This window comes from Paroedura picta, chromosome 6 (genome assembly GCF_049243985.1).
Source record: "Paroedura picta isolate Pp20150507F chromosome 6, Ppicta_v3.0, whole genome shotgun sequence".
NCBI lineage: Eukaryota > Metazoa > Chordata > Lepidosauria > Squamata > Gekkonidae > Paroedura > Paroedura picta.
In genome coordinates this window covers 88,203,966-88,227,124 of record NC_135374.1, presented here as the reverse complement: position 1 = coordinate 88,227,124, position 23,159 = coordinate 88,203,966, and the positions used below count along the sequence as shown (strand labels likewise).

The window sequence follows — 23,159 nt, the reverse complement described above, 5'->3', positions numbered from 1 at the left end:
AAGCAAAGGGAAATAGCAGCCTACAATTAAGATAGCCAGTCTGGGATTGTAGCAAGACTATGATCTGGGGCAGTAGTCTCCAACCTTTTAATCACCAGGGACCGGTCAACGCGTGACAATTTTACTGAGGCCCAGGGGGAGGGTAGTCTTTTGCTGAGGGATGTCACCGCTGCCGCCTGAGCCCCTGCTCCACTTGCTTTCCTGCCGGCACCCATGATTTCTCGCCACCCGCTGGGGGGCGCTGCCAGCAGCAGCTGCGCAGTGCCACGCCAAAGGGGAGCCCCAGCCATGGCAGCCGCTGGAGAGCACCAAAGGTGAGCCAGGGGCAGAGTGGCAGGGCACCCCCCCCTAGGCAGCAGCCAGGGAGGTGGACAAGGAGGAGCTGCGGCCCGGTACCGATTGATCCACGGACCGGTACTGGTCCCCGGACCGGGGGTTGGGGACCACTGATTTAGAGGATTCACTGTCATCCATCAAGCTATTCCTTTTCCCACTGATCCACGGACTGGGGCCAGTCCCCAGACCGGGGGTTGGGGACCACTGATCTGGGAGATCCAGGTTCAAATCTCAATTCTGCCATTAAAGTTTGCTGGGTGACTTTGGGTCAATCACTCTCTCAGCATAACTTCACAGGTCTGTTGTGATGTTCAAGAATGAGGTCAAACTGCTTTACCCACTGGGCTGAACAGCAGGACAAATGTCTACATACAAATATAGATTCAAATGGGTAGCCCTGTTGATCTGAAGTAGCACAATAAAATCAGAGTCCAGGGGCACCTTCAAGACCAACAAAGATTTATTCAAGGCGTGAGCTTTCGAGTGCAAACACTCTTCCTCAGCTATGATGTCCCTTTATGATAGTGGGAATATATAGCAAAAATTAATTCTGTTAAATTTGTAAATGGTGTCACACATCCAAATACGGCCATATGATAATTCTTTGCCAAAACAGCCAATCAGTCCCCTGGAACATACAAATATGTCTGGCTGAGGCCAAACTGGTGTCCCTCTTGCCATGGTGTTTCTCCTGGAAGGGAGAAGATGTGGCTTCTCATGAAACTCCATTAAGCACTCAGCTGGTGACCCTGAATGTCTGAATGTCCATTTCATATATAAGCCAAACAAATGCCCTGAAACTACCTATAGGTTTTAAAATCTAAGTTGCACTGCAATTAGATAACTATGTATGTCCTGAATAACAAAAGTCTTTGTTCTACTGCTGCTAAGGATACATGTGGCCTTACTTAGACACCCAAAACATTACATATTGCATTCTAAAAGCTTCTATTGTTTCAATAACCGTTACCAAAGTTGGAAGGCCAGCGTTGTCCCCATCTCTCACATAAAGTTTACACAACCAGTCTTCTGGTAACAAAGATCAATTTATCTGGATCAATAGCTGCTTTGGAAGCTGGACTCTTTGACAGTATACCACACTGAAGTCCCTCTCCACCCCAAATCCCGCCCTCCTCAGGCTCCACCCCCAAAGTCTTCAAGTATTTCCTAACCGGGAGCTGGCAACCCTGGTAGTAGTCTGAGTCTATAACAGGGAAAATAAATGCGTTCTGTGGCCCTGACAAAATGTATTCCAGCCTAATCGCTTGTGAATCAGAACGCACTTCAGAAGACCTCCGCACCGAATGGAGTTGGCCAGCCTTTCGGGGCCTCCTCCCCGCCCCCGTGTTGTTTGCTGGGCGTGGGGCTCTCCGGGCGCGGGTGCCGCTTTCCGCCACGGGAGGGCGCCGCTCTCTCGGCAAACCCTCGGGCTTGTTTGCGTCCAGGCGCCCAGCTCGGTGAGGATCGCCGCAGCGGAGGCTCCGCTCCAAAATGCCCGGGGGCGGCCGGCAAGCGCCGGTGGGGGAACGGGCGGGCTGCGCCTCCTGGCTCTCCTGGGCCCTTTGCGGCGCTCTGCTCCTGGCTCCGGCGTGGGGCTACGTGATCGTGAATTCGGTGTCCTGGTCGGTGCCCAACGAGGTGGAAGAGGAGCTGGACAGCGCCTCCAACGAGGAGGTCCTGCCCGCCCTGCTGGAAGACACCACGAGCCTCTGGAAGCAGAGCTACCCGGCCTCTGTTTACAAGGAGGAGGAGGAGGAGGCGGCGGCGGAGGGAGCGCGCACCGGGCCGGGCCCGGGGAAAGCCAAGCAGGTCTCTTCGCCCTCGCGGATGTTCTCCTACCGGCGGGGGAGCGCCAAGGAAGGCGGCAGCCTCGCGCCTCAAGAGCAAGCCGCCCGGACCGCCCGCTTCCTCGCCCATTATCACCGCTGGGGCTTCTTGGCGACCCAGTCCGCCCAAGACCAGGTAGCGGCGCGCCGGAAGCAGCAGCAGCAGCAGCAGCAGCCCCTTGCCCCCCAGTGGGTGCGCACGACAGCTTCATTCGCCCGCCAGCTTTGCTCTTTGCAAAAGCCGAAGGTGGAGAATGAGCTAGTCGTGCTTCAGCCGCTTCGGAGCAACCTGGTTCCACCCCCCAAAGCGGCCTTTGCTGTAGATAGGTTGCTTGCACGGGGGATACCTTTACCTTTACCTTACATATAGGTAAATCAGCCGGTGCCTGAGCCCCCTTCCCAAGGTGTGCAGGCGAATTCGCATTATTCGTTGTTAGGGATCTGCCTCTTTTTACTGCTTAAGGGACTACATGCTTTTCTTTTATGAAAAAGGAGGGTGTGTGTGAAAAATTTGAATGAAAATATGGAACGATGTAGGACTAGCTTGCTAAGCTGACACCTGGTTTGATTGAGTTGGCATTTCTGTTTGTTTCATTACCAGAATGTCTCAGATTTTTCCAGCCACTCAAAATAGAAGTGACATTTCCTCCAATATGGCCTTTTCAGCTTGGTTGCTGTCAATAAGAGAAAAAGTTCTTGATGGAACATCTCAGGACGATGCTTATTTATCAAATTTGGCAGCAAAAGAGGTGAACCATTGGGAATGTTTGCCCCACAGTACTGTAATCTATGACCTCCAGCGCCCCAGTGGAGCATTCCTGTGCTAGAGGGGCTCTCTCAAGGCATGACGAAAAGTGTCCAGCTACAGACAGCCAAATATGACCGGGGTCAAAAGCAGTTCTAAAAGACAAGCTCACCAGACAGTGTCAATCACATAGCACTATTGTTTCTCATATCCAAGTTCTATAAATCCTCACTCTCATTTCTGACAGAGTCAGAGGGGTAAAAGTTAGCCAGCATAGGCCAGCTCAAAGTACTGATAAGAAAACAACCAAAGTGGTTGTCTCCTTTGAGGCCATGGAGAGAGAACTTACTGGTAAGAATTATAAATTAGTTTCAAGAAGCAAAATATATGTGAATTTCATAGATTTAACTAAGTAATGAGGTCACAGGGGTAATGTAATTTATTGGATGTTAAAGCCACAGGCCTTAGCATCACATGATAGCCGAATTACAGCAATAAAATGCAACAAAAATACTGAAGTAAGAATACAATGATGGAGAAAGTATAGCCATGAGAGAAATAAAATCCAGACTTATCTGCTCTAAGAATTGGCATGCACAAATAATTTCCTTAGCTTAATTGATGATAACATGACGGAGACAATCCTAAGAATAATGGAGGAGTTCATATTCACCAATAAAAAGCTGAGCCAGCTTGGTGTGGTGGTTAAGAACAGGGGCTTCTAATCTGGTGAGCCGGGTTTGATTCCCCCTTCTTCCACATGCAGCCAGCTGGGTGACCATGGACTTGGCCCTGTCCTGTTAGTGCAGTTCTCACAAAGTGGTCCTGTCAGAGCTCTCTCAGCCCCACCCTACCTCACAGGGTATGTGTTGTGGAGAGGAAGGGAAGGCTATTGTAAGCTGCTTTGAGTCACCTCTGAGTAGTGAAAAGTGGGGTATAAAAACCAATTCTTCTGATCTGGTCTTCTACTTCCAAGGGAATGTGAAATAACCTGATACAGCCTGGGACAAATGGAATCATATAATGGACAATGAAAACAATAATGATGAAGATCTTCAGAATGACTGAGAGCACAAGGACAGAGACGCTAATATGAGGGAATTTTGTTGTATCTGCCCTGAAGATAGGTGGAGGGCATTGTTTGAAAGCAGGCATTCATGAATTCTCTTAGTGGGGCGTTAGAAAGATCTACTAGATACCATGATAGGGTTTTAACTGATTTAAGACATGGATACCATATAGAGAACCTGGATTTTTGTATCAAATGTCATGACTTGCCTCCTTTTCAGTGATGCATTTACAGAGTCTGTTGAAGTCCCAAGTTTTCACAACCTCTAAAGAAGGTAAAGAATAGAGTTGGAAGACAGGAGGCAAGACTTTAGTCCAGTAGTTCTTCATATAGAACTGAAATCCGTATTTGTAGAAGTGAAACTTGCAGTGTTGTAGCTTAGTCTTTTACCCCCTATATCATGCCAGCTTGTCTTTATGAGTTTAAATTTGACTATTAGTAATATTAATGTAAGAGTTCCATATTCCATAACTTGGAATATCTACATATATTAGCCACCTATATTTATTTCAACAACCTTGTCATAGTATCATGTTACAAAAAAAGCAGATTTGTCACCCATATGGTGGTTCGCATTTGATCAGAGTGGCAATTACTTCAGAGTACAGGAATTAAATGTTGCAGTTCTGTGGAGCAGCTGAACTACAGGGATTTGGGGGGGGGGGATGAGGAGTGGACATCAACAGGTTACAAAAAATTATTAGTTGAACTGAGCTTAACATGTTCCAGGGCAATACATGCCAATAATAACTGTTCCTAATTAAGGGTTAACAGTTCTATCTGAAAGAGTTGCACACTTCTATGGACATTGATATTAACAGGCCTTGATGGGTATGATACTATTTGGGATAGTACTGTTAGTCCTTAAGTAGAGGCTGCACTTAATGATTTAATTGGTAACAGTATTGGAATATGTTCAAAGATTGCAACAGATTATCATAGTTTATTTCCCAGGAAGTAAAGAAATTTAATAGACGGTTAGTGATATTTTCACCAATTTTTTAAAAGCAAAATGCATTGGGCTCACTCTTGTTTATTTTTACCTGTTGAGGCCCCAATCTTTCCACTTTTCTTTCTTTCTGTTTATTCTTCCATTCCAAATTAAGCACTTTTGAATTATGTTGACTATGGTAGAGAAAAGTGGTATAAGCTTCCCAAGGAAACCAATGGGATGTATGATAGTTTTGGAGGGTAGTTTTCATTGAAAGAACTAGATTTGAGCCCAGGAGCACCTCAAAGACCAACAAGATTTTCGGGATAAGCTTTCAGGAGTCAAAGAATGATATTGCTGCATGGCCTAAAATGAGTTTTTCTGCTTGTGGGTTCCCCTACCCCTTGCCAGTTGCCAATGGTATCTAGCAACCCTGGTCAAAGCTCTCTCTCTCTGGAATGTATGAGTAATTCATTTTTGAAAATGTTTTAAGACCTCCAGAAGAGCAATGTTAAAGGCAACACTTTTTGCATCTGTCAGATCCAACTAATGCTAATTGATAAAACTAATACTAGTTGATATCCAACTAATAGTTGATAAAAGAAATCATTAATAAAATATCACTTGCTGTACAGTAGAAGTCTGTAATTCCACCTCTGGTTTCTAATAACATGACTGAACCAGGAAGACTCATTGTTTGTGTTTTTGCAAGATCCTTTGATAAAAATGCTACCTGGTGGATTATTAGTGGTTTGCTGACTGTAATTACAGTATATAGGCCAAATTCTAAAGAACTGCACAAGTTCTTAACACCCACTGGAGATCTGTGTTTGTCAAATTAGAAGTTCCACTTGCTTCCTGTGATGGACAGCACTTTTTAACAGTTTAGAAGTGCTGTACAGACAGTTGAAAGACTGTAAAGGGTTAATTCTTTACAGAAACAGAGAGCCTTGAGTGACAGGCTGCTCCAAGCAATCTGATTGATTAGCATCAGCTGAGTGAGAATATCTTTAGAGCAGCCTTTTTCAACTTTTTGACCGTGAAGGAGCCCCTGATACAAATGTTCAGGCTTCAAGGACCCCCAGAAGTAATATGTCAGCTGGCCATGCCTCCCTGCCCTGCCCCCTGGAAGTGGCATAACCACCCACACCCTTTGCCCTTCTTTCGCTTCCTCCCCCTGCCTTTACTACTACTATGGTGGCTCCACCTTTTGCCAGCCAGAAACAAGAGTAGGAGCTGAGAAGACAGCCCGGACCTGCCATACCATGCCAGAACTGACTCCCTTCCTTTGATACAACCACAGCCAACCTCCTGGTGGAGGTAACCAGTTCCCTAGCTTGTGCCAAATCCATTTAGGCAGGAAGGGAAAGGCCACAGATCCCCTTCAGAGCTCCCACAGACCCCTGGTTGGGAATCCCTGCCTTACAGCATCATATCTGAGGAAGTATGCATGCACGAAAGCTCATACCTTGAATAAAACTTTGTTGGTTTTAAAGGTGCCACTGGATCTTTTTGTTCTGCTGAGGAGTCAGTCAGTCAGATTTCTGCCTTGAGTGAGTTAAGAGCAGTTTAACACAGAGAACTGAGGGGAAAGTTGGCAAGGAAGGTTGGGAAGTAGGCAAAGACTCCCATTTGGACCAAAGAAAGGGGATAGATATTCTAGAGAGAGAGAGAGAGAAATTCCCTACCCAGTCAAACAGGGTGTTAGCTCTGAAGAGCAGAAAGATCCCTGATTTGGTATAGTTAGAAACTGCCTTTAGAGACCTTAAGGGTCAGTTTGCTGCCATGCATCTATTTAGGAAATAATGTATTTTTTCGTCAAAATTCTGATGATTTGCATTTCTTTTTCAGATGCAAGGAGCCCCATTTGGAAATTGTTTATCTATCAGTGACGGCCCTGCAGACAATAGCTCTGGGACCCCTTTCTTTTATGTGACTCCAAAGGACAACACTGTAGCAGATCTGATGAGAAACTCCATTGCTTCACTGACACTGCCAGAGGCAGAAGGGGATTTCTGCAGGTACCATCAATGAAAAAAAAAATGCAACGGTCCCCATTCCATCCCCCCCTTCATTTCCTTTCCACATGCTGCTGTTCCTATTTTGCTGTGGGACCATAGCTGGGATCCTAAGCCTTGTTTCACTTTGCATTGGAGCTTTCTCTATGGCAAACGTGGTCTTCCACTATGGAACATATTCCTCCAGCATATTCCTCCACATTCCTCCACATGGTGCTGTTCCTGTTTTGCTGTGGGAACATAGCTGGGATCCTAAGCCTTGTTTCACTTTGCATTGGAGCCTTCTCTGTGGCAAAAGTGGTCCACCACTGTGGAACATATTCCTCTAGCAAGTTCCATTTATGTATTACCAACGTCTTCCAGTGCCCATGGTAGCTTTGCGTGTAACATGTCATGTTTGCATGCCATAATTTTAAACTCACATAGATGCATGGTCACTGTGGACGACTTTTGACTGCACTACATCCGGAATCCAGATTCCATTCCCACCCCCATGGGCAATGGGTGATCAGGGTTGTCAAACGACTACCAGTGTGGAGGGTCCATATGACTCAATCCTGCCATGTAACAATCAACAATACTCAGATAACTTCAGATGCCGGAAGTAACATGTGAATACAAGCAAAAATGGCAGGGCCACTGTCACCCAGACAGGCTATGGGATGATGCATGGGTGGATATAAATTACCTAGACAAAGGCATTTAACCACATGCAGGAATCACATGGGGGGAGGGAAGAGGGAAACTATTGATATTTTAACTCAAAGCTTTGAGATAGAAAAATGAAAGAGAACTCTTTATGTCAGAAGCAACAGCAAGGAGGTCAACAGCACCCTGCAGCATAAAGCCAAAGAGTAAGAGAAGCTTTTCAGATTATGAATTCTCCTTTCCACTGAGATTTCCTTTGACGTACCATGCAGATTAGTAATGCTAATACAAGCTTACCAGCTCATTCCTCGAGGGGTGGATTAGAAGCCAAAGACGATACGCAGGAGACATATAACTTGTTATTTTCAAAACATAAAATTAAAGTAATGTGACTTCTGAATCGTGGTCTGGATGATAAACATTGCTATTTTGGAGGGGATAGAAAACCTAGTGGATCATAAATAGTATCAGTCTGCTATCTTTTAAAACCTAGAACAATGCTCGGCTGGCTATTGTTCGTCTGCACCTGAGGCTCAACAAAGATGGAGTGGTAGAATGGTTTAACACAGTCAGTCGGACATTCCACTATCCAGTGCTATGGACAAGCGTATGAACTCCTCCTTGTCAGGCAGAGAGAGAGGAGATTCAGACAAGGAAGGGGCTGAAGCCCTACTACCTCCACAGACTGCCTGTCTGGGTATATCCATTGGAAAGCACTGCAATCAGCCAATGCCAACCGCTGAGAGTCCCTGCTGCGATGAAGTATACTTGGCCTCAACTTGGGCAAGACTCTTCTTTAGAGAGGAAATGGTGTCCATGAAGGACAAAAGCAAAGGAAAATGGCACAAATGGGTAGGGGTGATACAAAAGATCTAGCCTTTCTTATCCACATGGGTGCCACCTTGGTTTTGCTGCAGTCCTTCCCAAAACGTCACAGCAAAGCAGGTTGGGGAAAGACAGGGCAAACCCAGGAGGTGCATAAAAATGTCACAATGCTATTAGGAAGCAGGGAGGAAGGGCCCACACTCAGAAGCATTCCATGCATAAGTGACAATAGTTGTAAAAAGTTGTTTGGAATTCTTAGTCCCCACATAGAAGTATGACTGGAAGACATAACAATTAAAGCTAAAACTACTTTAAATTTGGCATGTGCACATGTAGTCTGTGGCTCTAGTTCACACTTGCAAAAGAACAAGGTAGTGGTAGAATGGATTGCATCATTTCAGATTGCAGGTGGGGAATTCCATTTATCCACACTGTAAACAACAAACAAGCACAGCAAGAAGGAATGGGGTGCTGGATTTCTACCTGCAGGGAATTTTTAATATGGAAGAGCTTTCTACAATGTCATTCTCCATTATCCTCTCTACTTGCAGCCTCATTCACAGGCTCATGTAAATCAGGCCTTAGTGGAGAACGAGAGATACACAGAGTACTTCAACTGGGCTACTCTCATACTGAAGTAGATTATTCTACACCAGCCTTTTTCAAACTTTTGACCATGGAGAAGCCCCTGAAATACTTTTTCAGGCTTCAAAGGCCCCTGGAAATTATATCAGCTGATAACACCTCCCTGTCACACACCCCAGCAATGTCATGTCACTAGAAGTGACATCACCACCTGTGTTAATAGGCAGACTTCAAGAGTACTGAGGGGGGAGAGAGTGGTTTATGGTGGGAGTAGGCATGCAGGCACCACCCCCTTCCAGGAGTAGAAACCACATGATAACTCACTCATGCTCAGTAGGGGGGGAAGGGGAGCAGTAGAAGTGATGTAGCTTCTGACCAAGTCCATTAAGGCAAGAAAGGCCAGAGACCCGCCCCCTAGGGGTCTGTGGGCCCCTAGTTGGGAATCTCTATTCTATATGCACATAAGTGATCTTGAATTGCTCACTGGCAGCTATGAATGATCCAGTAGACACCAGATAAAATGTTCCATGAAACTTTAGTAGGCAACTGTAGATTTGATATTGCGTTATCCCTGGGGAGGTATATGCTTTAATAAGCAGGTTGTCAGTCTCTTGTTTTGAGTCATTCTAGTTAGCTTGTGGGAGTGAAAGAGGAAAAGAATGTAGTAGGTGGGGAAAATGTCAGCTTCTCATCATGAGCTTCTCCTAGAATTGCACCATGGAATATGTGCGCTTGTTTTTTGCAGCATACCATGTACATGTTTTAAAATGTGTGTAACATTCATACACACACACACTTATATATAAAATTTGTATATCCTTATCCATATTTCCTCTATATATTTGTGAAACAGCCTCAGGGGTGGAACATGTCCGGCTGTCCAAGTTGGAATAGGGCCAATCAGGGTGCAGCCAGCAACGTTGGCTGCACCCTGATTGGCCCTGCCCCTACAGCTCCAGCGCTCCCTCCTTGAACGCTAGTCACATTCCTCTAAGCCACGCTAGTGACAGACACACAGAGCCCTGCCAGACTGAACACGAGCCCTTATTCCCTCCTATCACTCCTGCTGCGAGGGAGGGAGAGAGAGACTCAGAGAGAGCTGCCCCCAGCTGCTGACAGAGACACAGAGTTGCCCCTGCTGCGACAGAGGGAGAGAGAAAGAGAGAGAGACAGAGAGAGCTGCCCCAAACTGCACACCAGCCCTCCTTCCCCCCTACGAACCAACCCTAATTACCTTCTATGCCTTCTGCTGCGAGGCACACTCAGACACGCAGCAGGAGAGGGAAAGAGAGAGAAAGATCTGCACCTCCCGGTGTCCCCTGCGTCCTAGTGCCCATTGCATTCCTGCTTGCAATGGACTTTCTTGCTAGTTTTTAATAAATGTTGTGAAGAGTTTCTGGTATACACTGCTTAAAATAAGGCTAGCATCAACTAGGGCCTCCTTGTAGTCTCCCCTTCTGCTGCAGTCTGAAGAAGTCTGATGCTCTGCAACCAGAGGGAGTGTAGCAAGGGACCCCCATCCAGTGCTTACGTTCCTCCTGTGGCCAGGAGATGATGATCAAATCAGTGGCTGTGCTCCATATCAAAGCTGCTGCATGGTGCAGATTCTACTTGAGGATAATTGTTCATGAGAGCACTACCTGTTCCACATGTCATTATTCAGGTCTGATCCAGGTACTCAGTTAGAATTCAACTTCCAAGTAACAGCCCATTCAGTTTGGGACTTTGGCATACACAGAGAAGGGCCTTTGGCCATCTTCCACTGAGAGCCAGTTTGGTGTAGTGGTTAGGAGTGCAGACTTCTAATCTGGTATGCCAGGTTCGATGCTGCGCTCCCCCACATGCAACCAGCTGGGTGACCTTGGGCTTGCCATGGCACTGATAAACCTTTTCTGACCGAGCAGTGATATCAGGGCTCTCTCAGCCTCACCCACCCTATAGGGTGTCTGTTGTGGGGAGAGGAATGGGAAGGCGACTGTAAGTCACTTTGAGCCTCCTTTGGGTAGTAAAAGCTGCATATAAGAACCAACTCTTCTTCTTCTTCACCATTCTCCTGACTCAGCACAGCCCTAGGAAGGGGGAACTGCTTGCCCTGTTGGGAAACCCTATATTTTTAGGACAGGAACTGATAACTCAGTGGGGAACTTGCAACTGAGGTCTTACTGAGAGTCCTTGGGGCAGACCCAGGGAGAACCTGCGGGAAAGGTAAGTGTAATCAGTCTGGTCTCAGCCCCCAGTGGGTATGTTGGATCTCCTTGTCAGACTCCTATGGAAAACTTGAGAGACATTTAACTGAATCTTCTTGTTTCTGGGCTGCTGTTTGTGCTGTGCCTCATTCTGTTGCTATTCAGCAGCTGCCACCACACTTTAGGGGCCACATGATGGAAACAAGATCAACATTTTTAAATTGCAAAAATAAAAATCTACAAGCTCTCCCTGTGTAGTAAAGCAGACTCTTCTGGGTTAAGTTTATCCTTAACTTAAGTTTATCCTAAGCATGTTCTTTGGTATGCAAAATGCCCCCTTTCCCCTCAGTTTTTGTATAATTGAAGCTATTTGCTCAATGGCCTTTGGAAACAGGAGAGACCTTGTGCTCTGCTTGAATGTTTTGGTCCTGTGAAGTCATTATTACGGAGCTGAAGAAATTTTGCGACAAAACTAGATATTACCTGGGAGTGTAGTCTTGTTTTGATGATATTAAAGACTCTGAAGATCTCTTTGTACTTAACATTAACATAGGGATTCTTCTGTTAATGTAAGATTTATTGAGCCACACAGGTTTTTCTCCCCTATTTGGAAATAAATTCAATAAAGGTTCTGTTTCTCTCTGTACTTCCTGTTGTTTTGCCATGTTGTTTCCAGGATAACTAATTGCTTCCTGTTTTCTTGGGGCTTACTGGTTTTCTTATTAATAAGAGTTTGGTTAGCAGCTCTTGGTGAAGGAAGGGGCTTAAGTACTTTGCAGCAAGCAAAGGTAACTGCTCATTTTTATTGTGTGGTAATTAGAACACTATTACAAAATTGCAGTTGTGTAAAATTAGAGACAGGGGAAAGATTTGGTTTGCTGCTAAATAAGAGTTAGACAAGCTCCCTCAAAGACCTTTCCGTAATGTCAAAACTGCTGCCTGGGGCTGCTAATTAGCTTTTAAAACACCACAGAAGATCTTAGTTATGGCTTGTTTGTGCCCCTGAATGAGCAAAAGTTCTGATGCAGAAATCGGCAGTAACATAAAATAAACACTTGTCTTTGCATGCAGGAAAACTGTTGTTGATCCTGATGATCCACGGTGTGCCAGGCTCATTTTGACAGGCCAGATGGTTACAGTGCCTCTGGAAGAAATAGAATTCGCCAAGCAAGCATTGTTTTCAAGGTTTGTATGAATCTGTTCTGATGGAATTAAAAAGAAGCCATTATAACTGAGAATGGAAGGAACACACTTATGCCAAGTCAGACCACGGGTTCATTTAGTTCAGCATTGCCAGCTCCAGCGGAAAAAAAGCTTTCTGGGAACTCAGGCAGGGAAAGGCTGACATGATGCCCGAGATCCTTTTGGTTCAAGAAGCCAGGGACTGGGCCCAGGACTTCTGTGCACAAAGCACACTACACTGTGGTGTTTAAGTGTTGTTTGTCCTTGTGTCACTTGTTGGGGAGAGATGTGCTTAGAAGCGCAGAATTGGGTTGGGGGTGGTGCCACAATCCATGGAATGTGAGGTCCTGGGCAATATGGTGGCAGGAGAACAACACACCCGCTAAAGGGAAAAGAAAGCAGACTTTTGCAAGCTGTTGCCCTCTCTGGTTCTTCTTCCAGCCAGATGATGCTGGTGACCATACCAGTGTCATGCTGGGCTATCACAACTTGCTTTTTGCTAAGTTGATGACAGGCAAAATGGCAGCCATTCAGGATTTAATTCCGGATGAGAGGACTGACTTGGCAGGTGTCACTGAGATCTGGTTGGAGGAGATGAGAGAAGTTAATCTTTACTAAATATGTCCTCTAGGGGACTCCGTGATTCATCACCATAAGACTAGTGGGTGGGGAGGTGGTGTTTTATTTTTATGCACTTATTTATTTTTACATTTATACGCCACCCTTCCCCAGAGGCTCAGAGCATCTTACAAGAAAATTTAAAGTACAACAATTGTTACATAGGTTTTAAAACTCTAAAATTCACATCGCTGTGGTCTGTTGAGATGCTGTCCCCCAGATTAGCTGCCCAATCGAGGACTCTGCTGATTTTTAGAGTGTATTTCCAGTGTGGGAGCATAAGACTAGACTAGGATCTTGTTAGCGTACCCTCCTGCCCAAACATGTATGCCTAAGCTGGGAGGCAGAATTGAAGACTCCTAGGATGGTTGTCTTGAGGGATTTCTGTAGGCATGCTGAGGCCTGTCTCCATGACAGCCATGGGCCTTGTTGGGAGTGGCTCAGGATTTCATGGTCTCCATGACAACCATGGGGTCTGTCTCAGAAAAACTGGGGGCTATCAAACTGAAATTAAATCCAAAAAAACTGGACATGCTACTGATGGGGGGGGGAAAGACTAAACATAGGAATTTGGGTATCTCCTGTTCTTGATGGTGGTGCCTTCCTCTAAAGGAGCAGGGTTGTAGCTTGGGGGTGGTTCCTAGGCCTGGGCCTCCTGTTTTATAAATAAGTGGCAGCAGTGGCCAGGGGAGCCTTTCACCAGCTTTGGCTGGTGAGTCCACTGTTGCTCTTGCTTCTCACTGTAGTGCATGCCCAGGTCACGTCTAGATTAGTTTACTGCAATGCACTGTATCCAGGGCTGCCCTTGAACGGCTGGTGCAGAACACAGCACCCAAAATGTTAATTGGAGTTGTAGTACTACTATATTGTTCCAGTTTTGTTCCATTGACAAGGGCTCCCAGTTTGCTTCAAGGTGCTGGTATTGAGCTTTAAAGCCCTATATGGGCCAGCATATCTTAGGGATTGCCTTCTTCCATATGATCCCACCTGTTCAGTCTTCTTTGGAAGCCCTGCTTCAACTGCTCCTGCCATCTGAGGTTTAACAGTTAGGTTTGTTGTTGTTGTTGTTGATGGTTTTGCATTGCAGATCCTATTTTGGTAGAAAGTCAGCCCAGAAATGTTTTAAATAAAATAATAGTCAATTCACTATGGGAATATAAGGGCATTGTCTTTCCCTGACCCCAGAATTTTTCTGGAATAATCTCATCATTGAAAAGTAGTTGTTCATCCAATAAAAGTATTTTAAAATTCCTCTGACTGAAATTGGTAGGATTTAAATGTGCTTTAATTTGCAACTGGTTACCTAAAGGTAGAATTCCTTATTTCTCCTTACTTCAGAGTAGTACCACAGACTAAGCCTAAACATAACCCTTGAATATGTCTAGTATAAATGATGATGTTATCCATTCAGTCATGTCCAACCCTTGGCAATTCTATGGGAAAGTCTTCACCATGTGCCCCTGCCTCTGACTGCTTCTTTTCATAGTCATCCCTGTACCGTGTCAAGCAGCGCATTTGGCGACCATGTTTCACTTTGCCGCTGACCATGCCAAGCATTAATGATTTTTCTAGTGAGTTTGATCTAGCATAAATAAAATCATCTAAAATCTGAATATTTGGAGTATGTCTGTACCAAACTTTCTATGTTATATTCATATTTTACGTTCCCATTTATTCCAAAATTAATTCCAAAACATTATTTCTTTCTGTTCTCATATTGACTAGGATAGTTTTAGGGGTCCCCCCCCACCTTCTTTCCTTTTCAATTAGAACTAAAATATGGACAAGCAATTGTACACATATTCAGTCTTAAAATGTGTTTTCATAAATGGAGGGGTCACTTGCTTTCCAGTGGTTGCCACATTGACTGGAGAACAATCAGAAGTTATCAGAGAACATGACTTAAAACAACAAGCTGCTGCATGTCCTCCACCTACGAGCTGGAAGAAACCTTGTAGGCTGACATTATTGTAAATCTGCTGGGTTATCTTGTCTCTGTTCTTCCAGGCACCCTGTCATGAGAAAATGGCCTCGCAATTATGAATGGTTCTTTATGAAAATGAACATAGATCACATCTGGCTTCAGAACTGGTATGGAGGAATTAGTGCCATTGCACCAGAAGAATATTTCAAAGCAGTTCAAAGTAAAGCTTAACTGAACTTCCAAATGCAAAAACCCAGTATTTTCACCGTTACTTTGAAAACAAACTCTGTTTTATATAAAATGTCACCAGGTGTTTGTTGAACGAGATGTTGTTTGCAATTTGTTTTTGCACAGTATTCAAAATGGCTTCATCTTTCTTGATTGGAAAAGGATATTTTTAATTGAATATGAACACCAACCATTTAAGGCTGGGAACTGATTGTACTGAACATGTCTTTAGGTGTTTTGACTTTTTTGGATTTTTATACTCATGTATCCCACATAATAATCACAATATAAGCTAGTTACAATTTCTAAAACTGGAAAAAAACCACTTTAAGATGAAGTGGCTGGAATGTATATTCTGGATGTGATGTTTTTGAGGTGATGTTTTTGAAACACAATCTGAAACTTTAAAGGAATGTTTTAAATATATATAACATTCTAATTGTTAACATGATGAACTCCATCTTTTCTTAAGCATATTTTTAAAATAAGCTCACAAAATGTTTTGCTGTGATTTAAAATCATCCCTATGTCCTAACAAGATTCTTTGGGAAACTAGAAAAAGGCAAGTGTTTACTATGCTTTAACCACTCAGACTGTGGGAGCAAAAACCAAAGCTAATACATATAAGATGCTCTTTATCTAATATAAATTACCTTGTGACTGCTGTCTAGAACTAACCTTTTAAAAGTCAAGATATAATCAGTATTATTTTCAGTCTAGTGAATAAAGAAATATACTTAAATTCATTTTTAACAAGGTATTGGAACACGGAGGCAGTGATTTTAGCACTTCTATGGAACAGGAGAGGGAGCAGACTGCTGTTAGGAATATCTGGTTGTTTTCCTTCCTACAAAAGTATTAGTATATGGATGAGTGTTCCATTTTGTTACAGTGTTTCATCACATTATACCGATGTTGAGAGGTCAGCTAGCATTGCCACTGGTGAAAAAATCAAGACCGAATCAGAAGGTAGTATGTGTGTGTTTAAGGTTGCCAGATGGTATCGAAAAAAACACTGGACATATTGGATAAAAAAAATTCAGCCATGTAGGGAATAAGCAGGATGCAGCGAGAGAGGCAGGCCCCAAATAGTTGCTATATACACTTCATTCCACTCCAGTGCTGGCCAGAAAGGGACGACTCAGTGATTCTGGGGCTATAGGCAAAAGTCGATTCGGCCCAACACCTCCCTTAGTCTGACCCAACTCAGGGTTATTGTGAGGATAAAATGGATTTGGTGAGACTGTTATAAGCTGATTGGTGTCGTTATTACGGAGAAAACTGGAATAAATGAAGTAGAAATGTATACCCTTAGCAGTGCAATTCTAAGTAAAGTTGTACCCGTTAAAGTGTATTGACTTTTATGGACTTAGACGAGTATAACTTTGTTTAGGACTGCACTAAGAAATTTAAATCAAAGCAAACCCCCCCTATCCTATCTTCATTGCCTCGGGAAAGAGTTAAGGAGAAAAGCTACTGATGCTAATTACCAAGGGAAGAAGAAAGAGGAGGAACGATAGAAATAAGACAACTCCAGTGTTCAAATGCCTTTGGAAATGATTTTGGGAACTACTGCACTGTTTTTGGAACAGTGACCATTTTCACACACGTACACGCACATATACGCACTATCCAGCCAACTCGGAATGTCACCTTGGTTGTATTGACAGTTATAGGGCACGATGGGAGTTTAAGCTCTTTATCATGCCAGCTCCCAGAATTTGCTTGAACTGTACTCTCCCGCCACTGATTTTTCCCCCAGCTGCCTTGTACCAAGACAGAAAGCGAAAGGGAGAACAAGCTGGGTAACTGTGTTAGTTTGTCTGTAGCTCTAGAAAGCAGCAGTCCAATAGCACCTTAAAGTCTCAAAAAATTGTGGCAAGGCTTTTGTCAGTCACTGCTCACTTCTTCAACTATAGCTAGAATGTGAGTCCATCTGTCCTTATGGACAGTTTGGTGTAGTGGTTAGGAGCACAAACTTCTAATCTGCCGAGTCCGGTTTGATTCTGTGCTCCCCCACATGCAGCCAAGTAGGTGTCCTTGGGCTCACCACAGCACTGATAAAACTGTTCTGACTAAGCAGTAATCAGAGTAGAGTAATTTCAAATGCTGAATGACAATAGGTGAATGACAATAGCGGGCGTGATGGGATTAGGTGTGATTTGCAGTGTGGTAATAGGCATGGAGAAATCAGCATTGGTAATGAGACAATAAACCGAGATCCCGATTTAGTCCAGAAGAATGAGAGAGAGAAAACTTGTCTATTTTTTTCCCAGATGGAAATCAGAAGTGGCAGCCAGCTTGGGGGTAGTGGGAGAGGCATGGCAGACAAAGCATCTACCCACCTGAGAAGGGGAAAGGGGGGGAAAGCAACACAAAACTGAGCAAAAGTTAACTCACCACCATACCACAAAGAAGAGAGACAGGAAACTAGGCCTCGTCACATGTATAATAAATTTATACCTGCTTATTTGGGGAGAGGAAAAGTTAGTGACTAGGGTGTGATTCCTTATTTTGCTCCTTTATCTTTTCACTTGCTTTCTAGTTTAGCCCTTGGACTCCCCTTTCAACTCTGTCTCTTTGAAGTTGCCTGGTTCTTGGAATGCTTAATCAGAACATCTTAGAAATGTGTATGTCTGGTCTTTTCTTAATTAATTTCCAGGGCACAGATGGTAAATACAGAACTGCCCAGTTCAAAACCAAACAACTGAGAACCCTGGCAGGTGTGTGTGTGTTTTCCTAATTCCTGTTCCTTAGACTAGAAGCCCCCACCCCTTCTGGTGCAATTTATTTATGAGAACCCTCTGAGGCCTAGCAGAGGATTTTTGTTGTGTGGCGGGAGCTGCTGCATAAAGGGAAAGGAGAGGAAGATCCAGTGCTAACTCTCATATTTAAAATTTGTAGGATCAAGTTTTATGGCATTTCAGTCTTGCTGTGGATCTTTCTTCCTCCCTTCCAAAACCTGCAATGACGTAGTTGGTGTTCACACAGAACCAAAAAAGTTGTCCAAAACCATACGGTTAAGGAAATGTGGCCCGTGGCCCCATTTTTTGCCATCTTGTCACAGCTGATATATGGTGACCCTGCTGCCTTTTCAAGGCAAGAGGTATTCAGAAATGGGTTTCCATTGCCTGACTCCACATCATGACTTTGGTATTCCTTGGAGGAATCCCATCCAGATACTCACCAGGGCTGACCCTGCTTAGCTTCTGAAGTCTGACAAGGTCAGGCTAGTCTGGGATATCCAGGTCAACACTATTATTACATCTTAGAATCTTGGGTAAATAAGGCCCATAATAGAATGGTTTGTTAAAAAAAACATTACAGTTCCTTCTAAAGAAATTTGGAGAGGGGTTTAAATATCAAACAAGTTAATACTAAAGTTATCCTTCAAATCCTGTGACACATCCACAAGAAAGACAGAGCCTAAATTGTAGATGCAACACGGCTTTGGGTTTGTTGCTGGTTGTGGTGAGTTTATCACTGGTTGTGTAAATTGTAAATGTGTTTATAACAGACCATAAGCACAAAAGAAGATTTCTGAAAATGGAACCTTATCATTAGGATTAGGCACTGGAGAGAAACCTGTCCAGTCAGTCCTGACTCAGCACTTCACACGCTGCCTCTGCCTCTGCAGCAGTGTTTCGGGAAGGAAGTCTGCCAGAGCCTGGTGTTTATCAGACCAAATGCAGCAGATGCTGCTTTACAACCTGGCAGGTACATTTCTTGCTGCAAATATGAAGCAGATGTCTTCAAGGTGCTGCCTTGATGTGGAAACATTTAAGTGTTCTCTGATCATGCACCAAGACAGGAACACTGGTCAAGTTATTCAGCTACAAGGACTCGATCTTCCCCTGTTTCAGTTTGCAATATCTGTTTTGGTCGATGAGAGACAAACTCCCACCCTGCAACCTGAATACGTTTGCCATCACTGCACTATAGAACTAGGCATGCTTAAACCCCTTGAAATGAATTGGGTTAATTCTGCACTCGACTGTAGTGAGACGCTCTCATAGGAAGGAATGAAGATGGAGCACTTTACCAGGCACGCAGATTCCATGATGGTGAAAGCATAGTTAATTTTTGACTGTGAGGCAGTTCCTAAAAGCAAAGCTCCTAAAAGCCCATACAGCTGCTGAACCCTTAATCACAATTTTAAACTTTGCACTTTCATACCTGTGAGGTTCCACTTTGTTAGGGATTTTTTTAGGCACAAAAAGGTACCTTTGTAATTATTAGGGGGTAAGTTTCTGCATTCTGGTGTATTTGCTAAGAAACTCAATTATTGAAATCTGTGAATGTGCATGAACTGCATATGTTTTGTTGAATTGCATAATGCTTGTATAAGAACTAAGCACAGCTGGCTTGATCAGCTGCTGTCATTGAACCAAAGAAAGAACAGTTTATAAGATTACTTTCCCCCCTCGCTAGATAAAAATTATTTATCCTGTCCCCACTGTGCATTTTAATTAGTAGTGTATATTGACTAATGACAGGAATGGATGTCATAAGCAAGATGTTTTATCAACCATTTCATGTAAATAAAATGAAGTATGGGAAATTGCAGCTGGGATGTTTTGGTGAATGATATTTAACTAAGCACAACAAAATAAATTCGATCACAGCACTTTCAAAACTTAAATCTAAAAAAACTGAATTGATAAATGAGGTTCAGGAACAAAAAGGGCAAAGTAAGTAAAGTAAGTAAAGCTACATACAGGGCCTTAAGAAACAGTCAGTGCAGAGTGACCCTCCAAGTTCACTGAGGTCAATGGACATAGAGGACTATAGCTGTACTTAGGATTGTACTGTAATATAGTAATGCTCTCTCAGTTCCTGGCAAATAGATGGGGAAGAAATGGAGGTAGTGACAGATTTATTTTCCTGGGCTCCAAGATCACTGCAGATGGGTACTGCAGCAAAGAAATTAAAAGATGCATGTTCCTGGGGAGGAAAGCTATGGCAAATCTAGACAGCATTCTAAAAAGCAGAGACATCACCCTGCCAACAAAAGTGCGTTTAGTCAAGGCTATGGTCTTCCCAGTTGCAATGTATGGCTGTGAAAGTTGGACCATAAGGAAGGCCGAGCGTCAAAGAATTGAGGCTTTTGAACTCTCAGTGCGAGTCCCTTGGACTGCAAGGCGAACAAACCAGTCAGTCCTAGAGGAGATCAGCCCAGACTGCTCCTTAGAAGGCCAGATCCTGAAGATGAAACTCAAACACTTCGGCCACTTCATGAGAAGGAAGGACTCCCTGGAGAAGAGCCTAATGCTGGGAGCGATTGAGGGCAAAAGAAGAAGGGGACGACAGAGAATGAAGTGGCTGGATGGAGTCACTGAAGACACACACATTGAGAGCTGATACTTCATACTGATGAAGACTGCAGAATTACAAATCACAAACTTATCTCAGACAATGAACATGCAGCACAAAATGCAGTGCTGACCAACATCTGTAAACCGCCCGTGGCGCCGCGGGCGCCACGGACTAAATAAAACAGTAAGGGGTTCTGGGGCGGGATGAGTCCGGGATGAGGAAGGGTCCAGATTGGACCCTTCCTCATGACAGACAATCGGAGGGACCAATCGGCAGGCGCGAAGCGCCTGCCGATTGGTCCCTCCGATTCCCAGCCCCAGAAACTGCGAGCCGCGCGCAGCGCGGCTCGCAGTTGCCCCTGGCCTCACGCGGCGAGAGGCGCGAAGCGCCTCTCGCCGTGTCAGGCCGCCGCCTGAGGGAGCCCCCGGCAGTCGCGCGGAGCGCGGCTGCCGGGGGTTCCCTGCCCGGCGGCCTGACGCGGCGAGAGGCGCTTCCCGCCTCTCGCCGCGTCAGGCCGCCGCCGCCGCAACCACAGGACTCATGCAAGCCCCCCGAGGGAGCCGTCGCCCGAATCACGCCGCCGACGAGGGAGACGCCGCCCAAGAAACGCCGCCGTCAATGGAACCGCCGACCGAGGAAGCCGCCACTGCCTGAGTCACGCCGCCGCCCGAGGGAGTCCCACCAGCCGCAGGAAACTACGCAGAGGGAGCCGTCGCCCGAATCACGCCGCCGACGAGGGAGACGCCGCCCAAGAAACGCCGCCGTCAATGGAACCGCCGACCGAGGAAGCCGCCACTGCCTGAGTCACGCCACCGCCCGAGGGAGTCCCACCAGCCGCAGGAAACTACGCAGAGGGAGCCGCCACCCGAATCACGCCGCCGCCTGACTCGAGCCGCTGCCGAGGGAACCGCCAGGATGCAAGACAATGGAAGACCCACCGCCAGCTCCGGGTAGGCTGTGCCGCCTCCGCCATTGCGGAGAGTCCACCCCCTCGACCTGTTCCCCTTCGACCGCCGCCCCCTCACCCTCCAAACCCCTGATAGCACCCGCCGAACACATACAGCAGAGAAGCGTGGCCGCGGCGCCGCTTTTCGGGGGGGGGAAGCGTGTCCCTTACCCTTCCCCCTTCTCCCCTTTTAAAGCCTGCCCAAAGACTGCAGGTAGTCCCCCCCCAAACCCACACTCACTGCTAGCGCCCATTGCATTTAGAACTGCAATGGGCTTGATTACTAGTATGCTAATAATTCTATAGAGCATGTGTAATCGTCACGTGATATCTCCACCTAATGTATGCATAGAATACATTGCAGCCTTAATGTGAATTAATTACCCTCTAATGTATTTGACCACCCCATCATGCATATAACTCCCAAAGAGTAAAAGTGTTAACTTTATTTCATCTTTTTCATGCATACATAGAGCGATAACTTGGTAAAGAGCTTAAGGAAAACTTCAGTCTTCACAGTCTCTCTTGCTATTTGCATCAAATGTAGTGGTTGCTTCAAATGCTATCTTGAGCAGATGTTACAAATGTAGCTTTCAAACAGCACAAGAGGTTTAATGGTGGTTTTCAGCATCTCTCTTAGTACCCCTACGCACAACCTAGGTGACGATAGATTTCACAGTCAAATTACAGACCAATAAGAAAAAATAGATTTAAAACTCATCTGTGAAAACATCCCCAATAGGGAATGGTATAAATGCGTTGTCATTATTCTGGATTAATTAACATACACTGACAAAGATATAATATCAGTAATATCAGTTCATTAGAGAAGAGATGTAAGACCTGAAGTTGTAACAACCTCCGTTCTATTCCCAGGAGATCTTGAGCTCTGAATTGTGTGGTTGCATGCAATAATTATTACAAAGCTGAGGAAGTCACACAATGAAAGTAGACATTACCTAGGATTGTAGTCTTGTTTTGATGATGATTATTAAAGACTCTGAAGACAAGAACCTTTCTTTGTGTTTAATGTTAACTCTAGTTGGAAGACTCAAATTCTTCTGTTAACTGCAAGATTTATTCAGCCACTGGGTTCCCTCCGTTTGTATACATCCTCCCATGCATATTTCCACTTTGTTATGTTGTTTCTCAAACTTCCAGGTATAGTCAGCAGATTTCCCAGTTACAGTGGATCTCCAGACTAGAGATAGATTCTCCTGGAAAAAATGCTGCTTTGGAGGGTGGACTCTAAGGCATTATATGTTTACTGAGGTACCTCCTCTATCCAAACTCCATTCTGCCCAGTCTCCAACCCCAAATCTTTAGGATTTTCCCAACCTGGGTTAAGCAATCCTATGTTAATCAGCATCATTTTTTTTTATAAGGGCTGGATTTTGAACTGAGGAAGGACTTGAAGGATCAGTGGTCAACCTCCAGAATAGCTGGAGGTCTCCCAATATTTGAATTAATCTCCAGGTGATAGATAAGTTCACCTGCAGAAATTGGCAACTTTGGAAAGGTGGATTCATTGGCACTGAAGTATCTCTCCTCCCCATACACTGTCCTCCTCAGGCTCCACTCTCAAGATTTCTACATATTTTCCAACCCAGAGCTGGCAACCCTAGCTGAAGGACCAGCAACATTACCTCTGGTGGTAGAGTTTGCAGAGACACCAGAATATAGTGAGCATCTGTGTATAGGAAGTGAGGGAGAGAGAGCCCCAACTATCTAGCTTGCTACTATCTGCAATCATTCTTCTATTCAATAACTGTTCTG

General features: G+C 44.8%; 1 protein-coding gene across 1 annotated transcript; it reads left to right on the top strand.

Moving 5' to 3' along the window:
• Positions 1-1,745: 1,745 nt before the first annotated feature.
• Positions 1,746-19,687, top strand: CREG2 (cellular repressor of E1A stimulated genes 2). Its single transcript, XM_077343542.1, has 4 exons — positions 1,746-2,298; positions 6,759-6,928; positions 12,241-12,354; positions 14,977-19,687. The coding sequence occupies exons 1-4, from the start codon at positions 1,828-1,830 to the stop codon at positions 15,122-15,124; spliced, it is 903 nt and encodes a 300-aa protein (XP_077199657.1). The 5' UTR covers positions 1,746-1,827; the 3' UTR covers positions 15,125-19,687.
• The last annotated feature ends 3,472 nt before the right edge of the window (positions 19,688-23,159 follow it).

Excerpts from the sequence above, each read along its gene's own strand:
- CREG2 (XM_077343542.1), top strand. The coding sequence starts at position 1,828 with ATGCCCGGGGGCGGCCGGCAAGCGCCGGTGGGGGAACGGGCGGGCTGC. Across the intron at positions 2,299-6,758 it reads CCCAGTCCGCCCAAGACCAG|ATGCAAGGAGCCCCATTTGG; the intron begins GTAGCGGCGCGC and ends TTTCTTTTTCAG. Across the intron at positions 6,929-12,240 it reads GCAGAAGGGGATTTCTGCAG|GAAAACTGTTGTTGATCCTG; the intron begins GTACCATCAATG and ends CTTTGCATGCAG.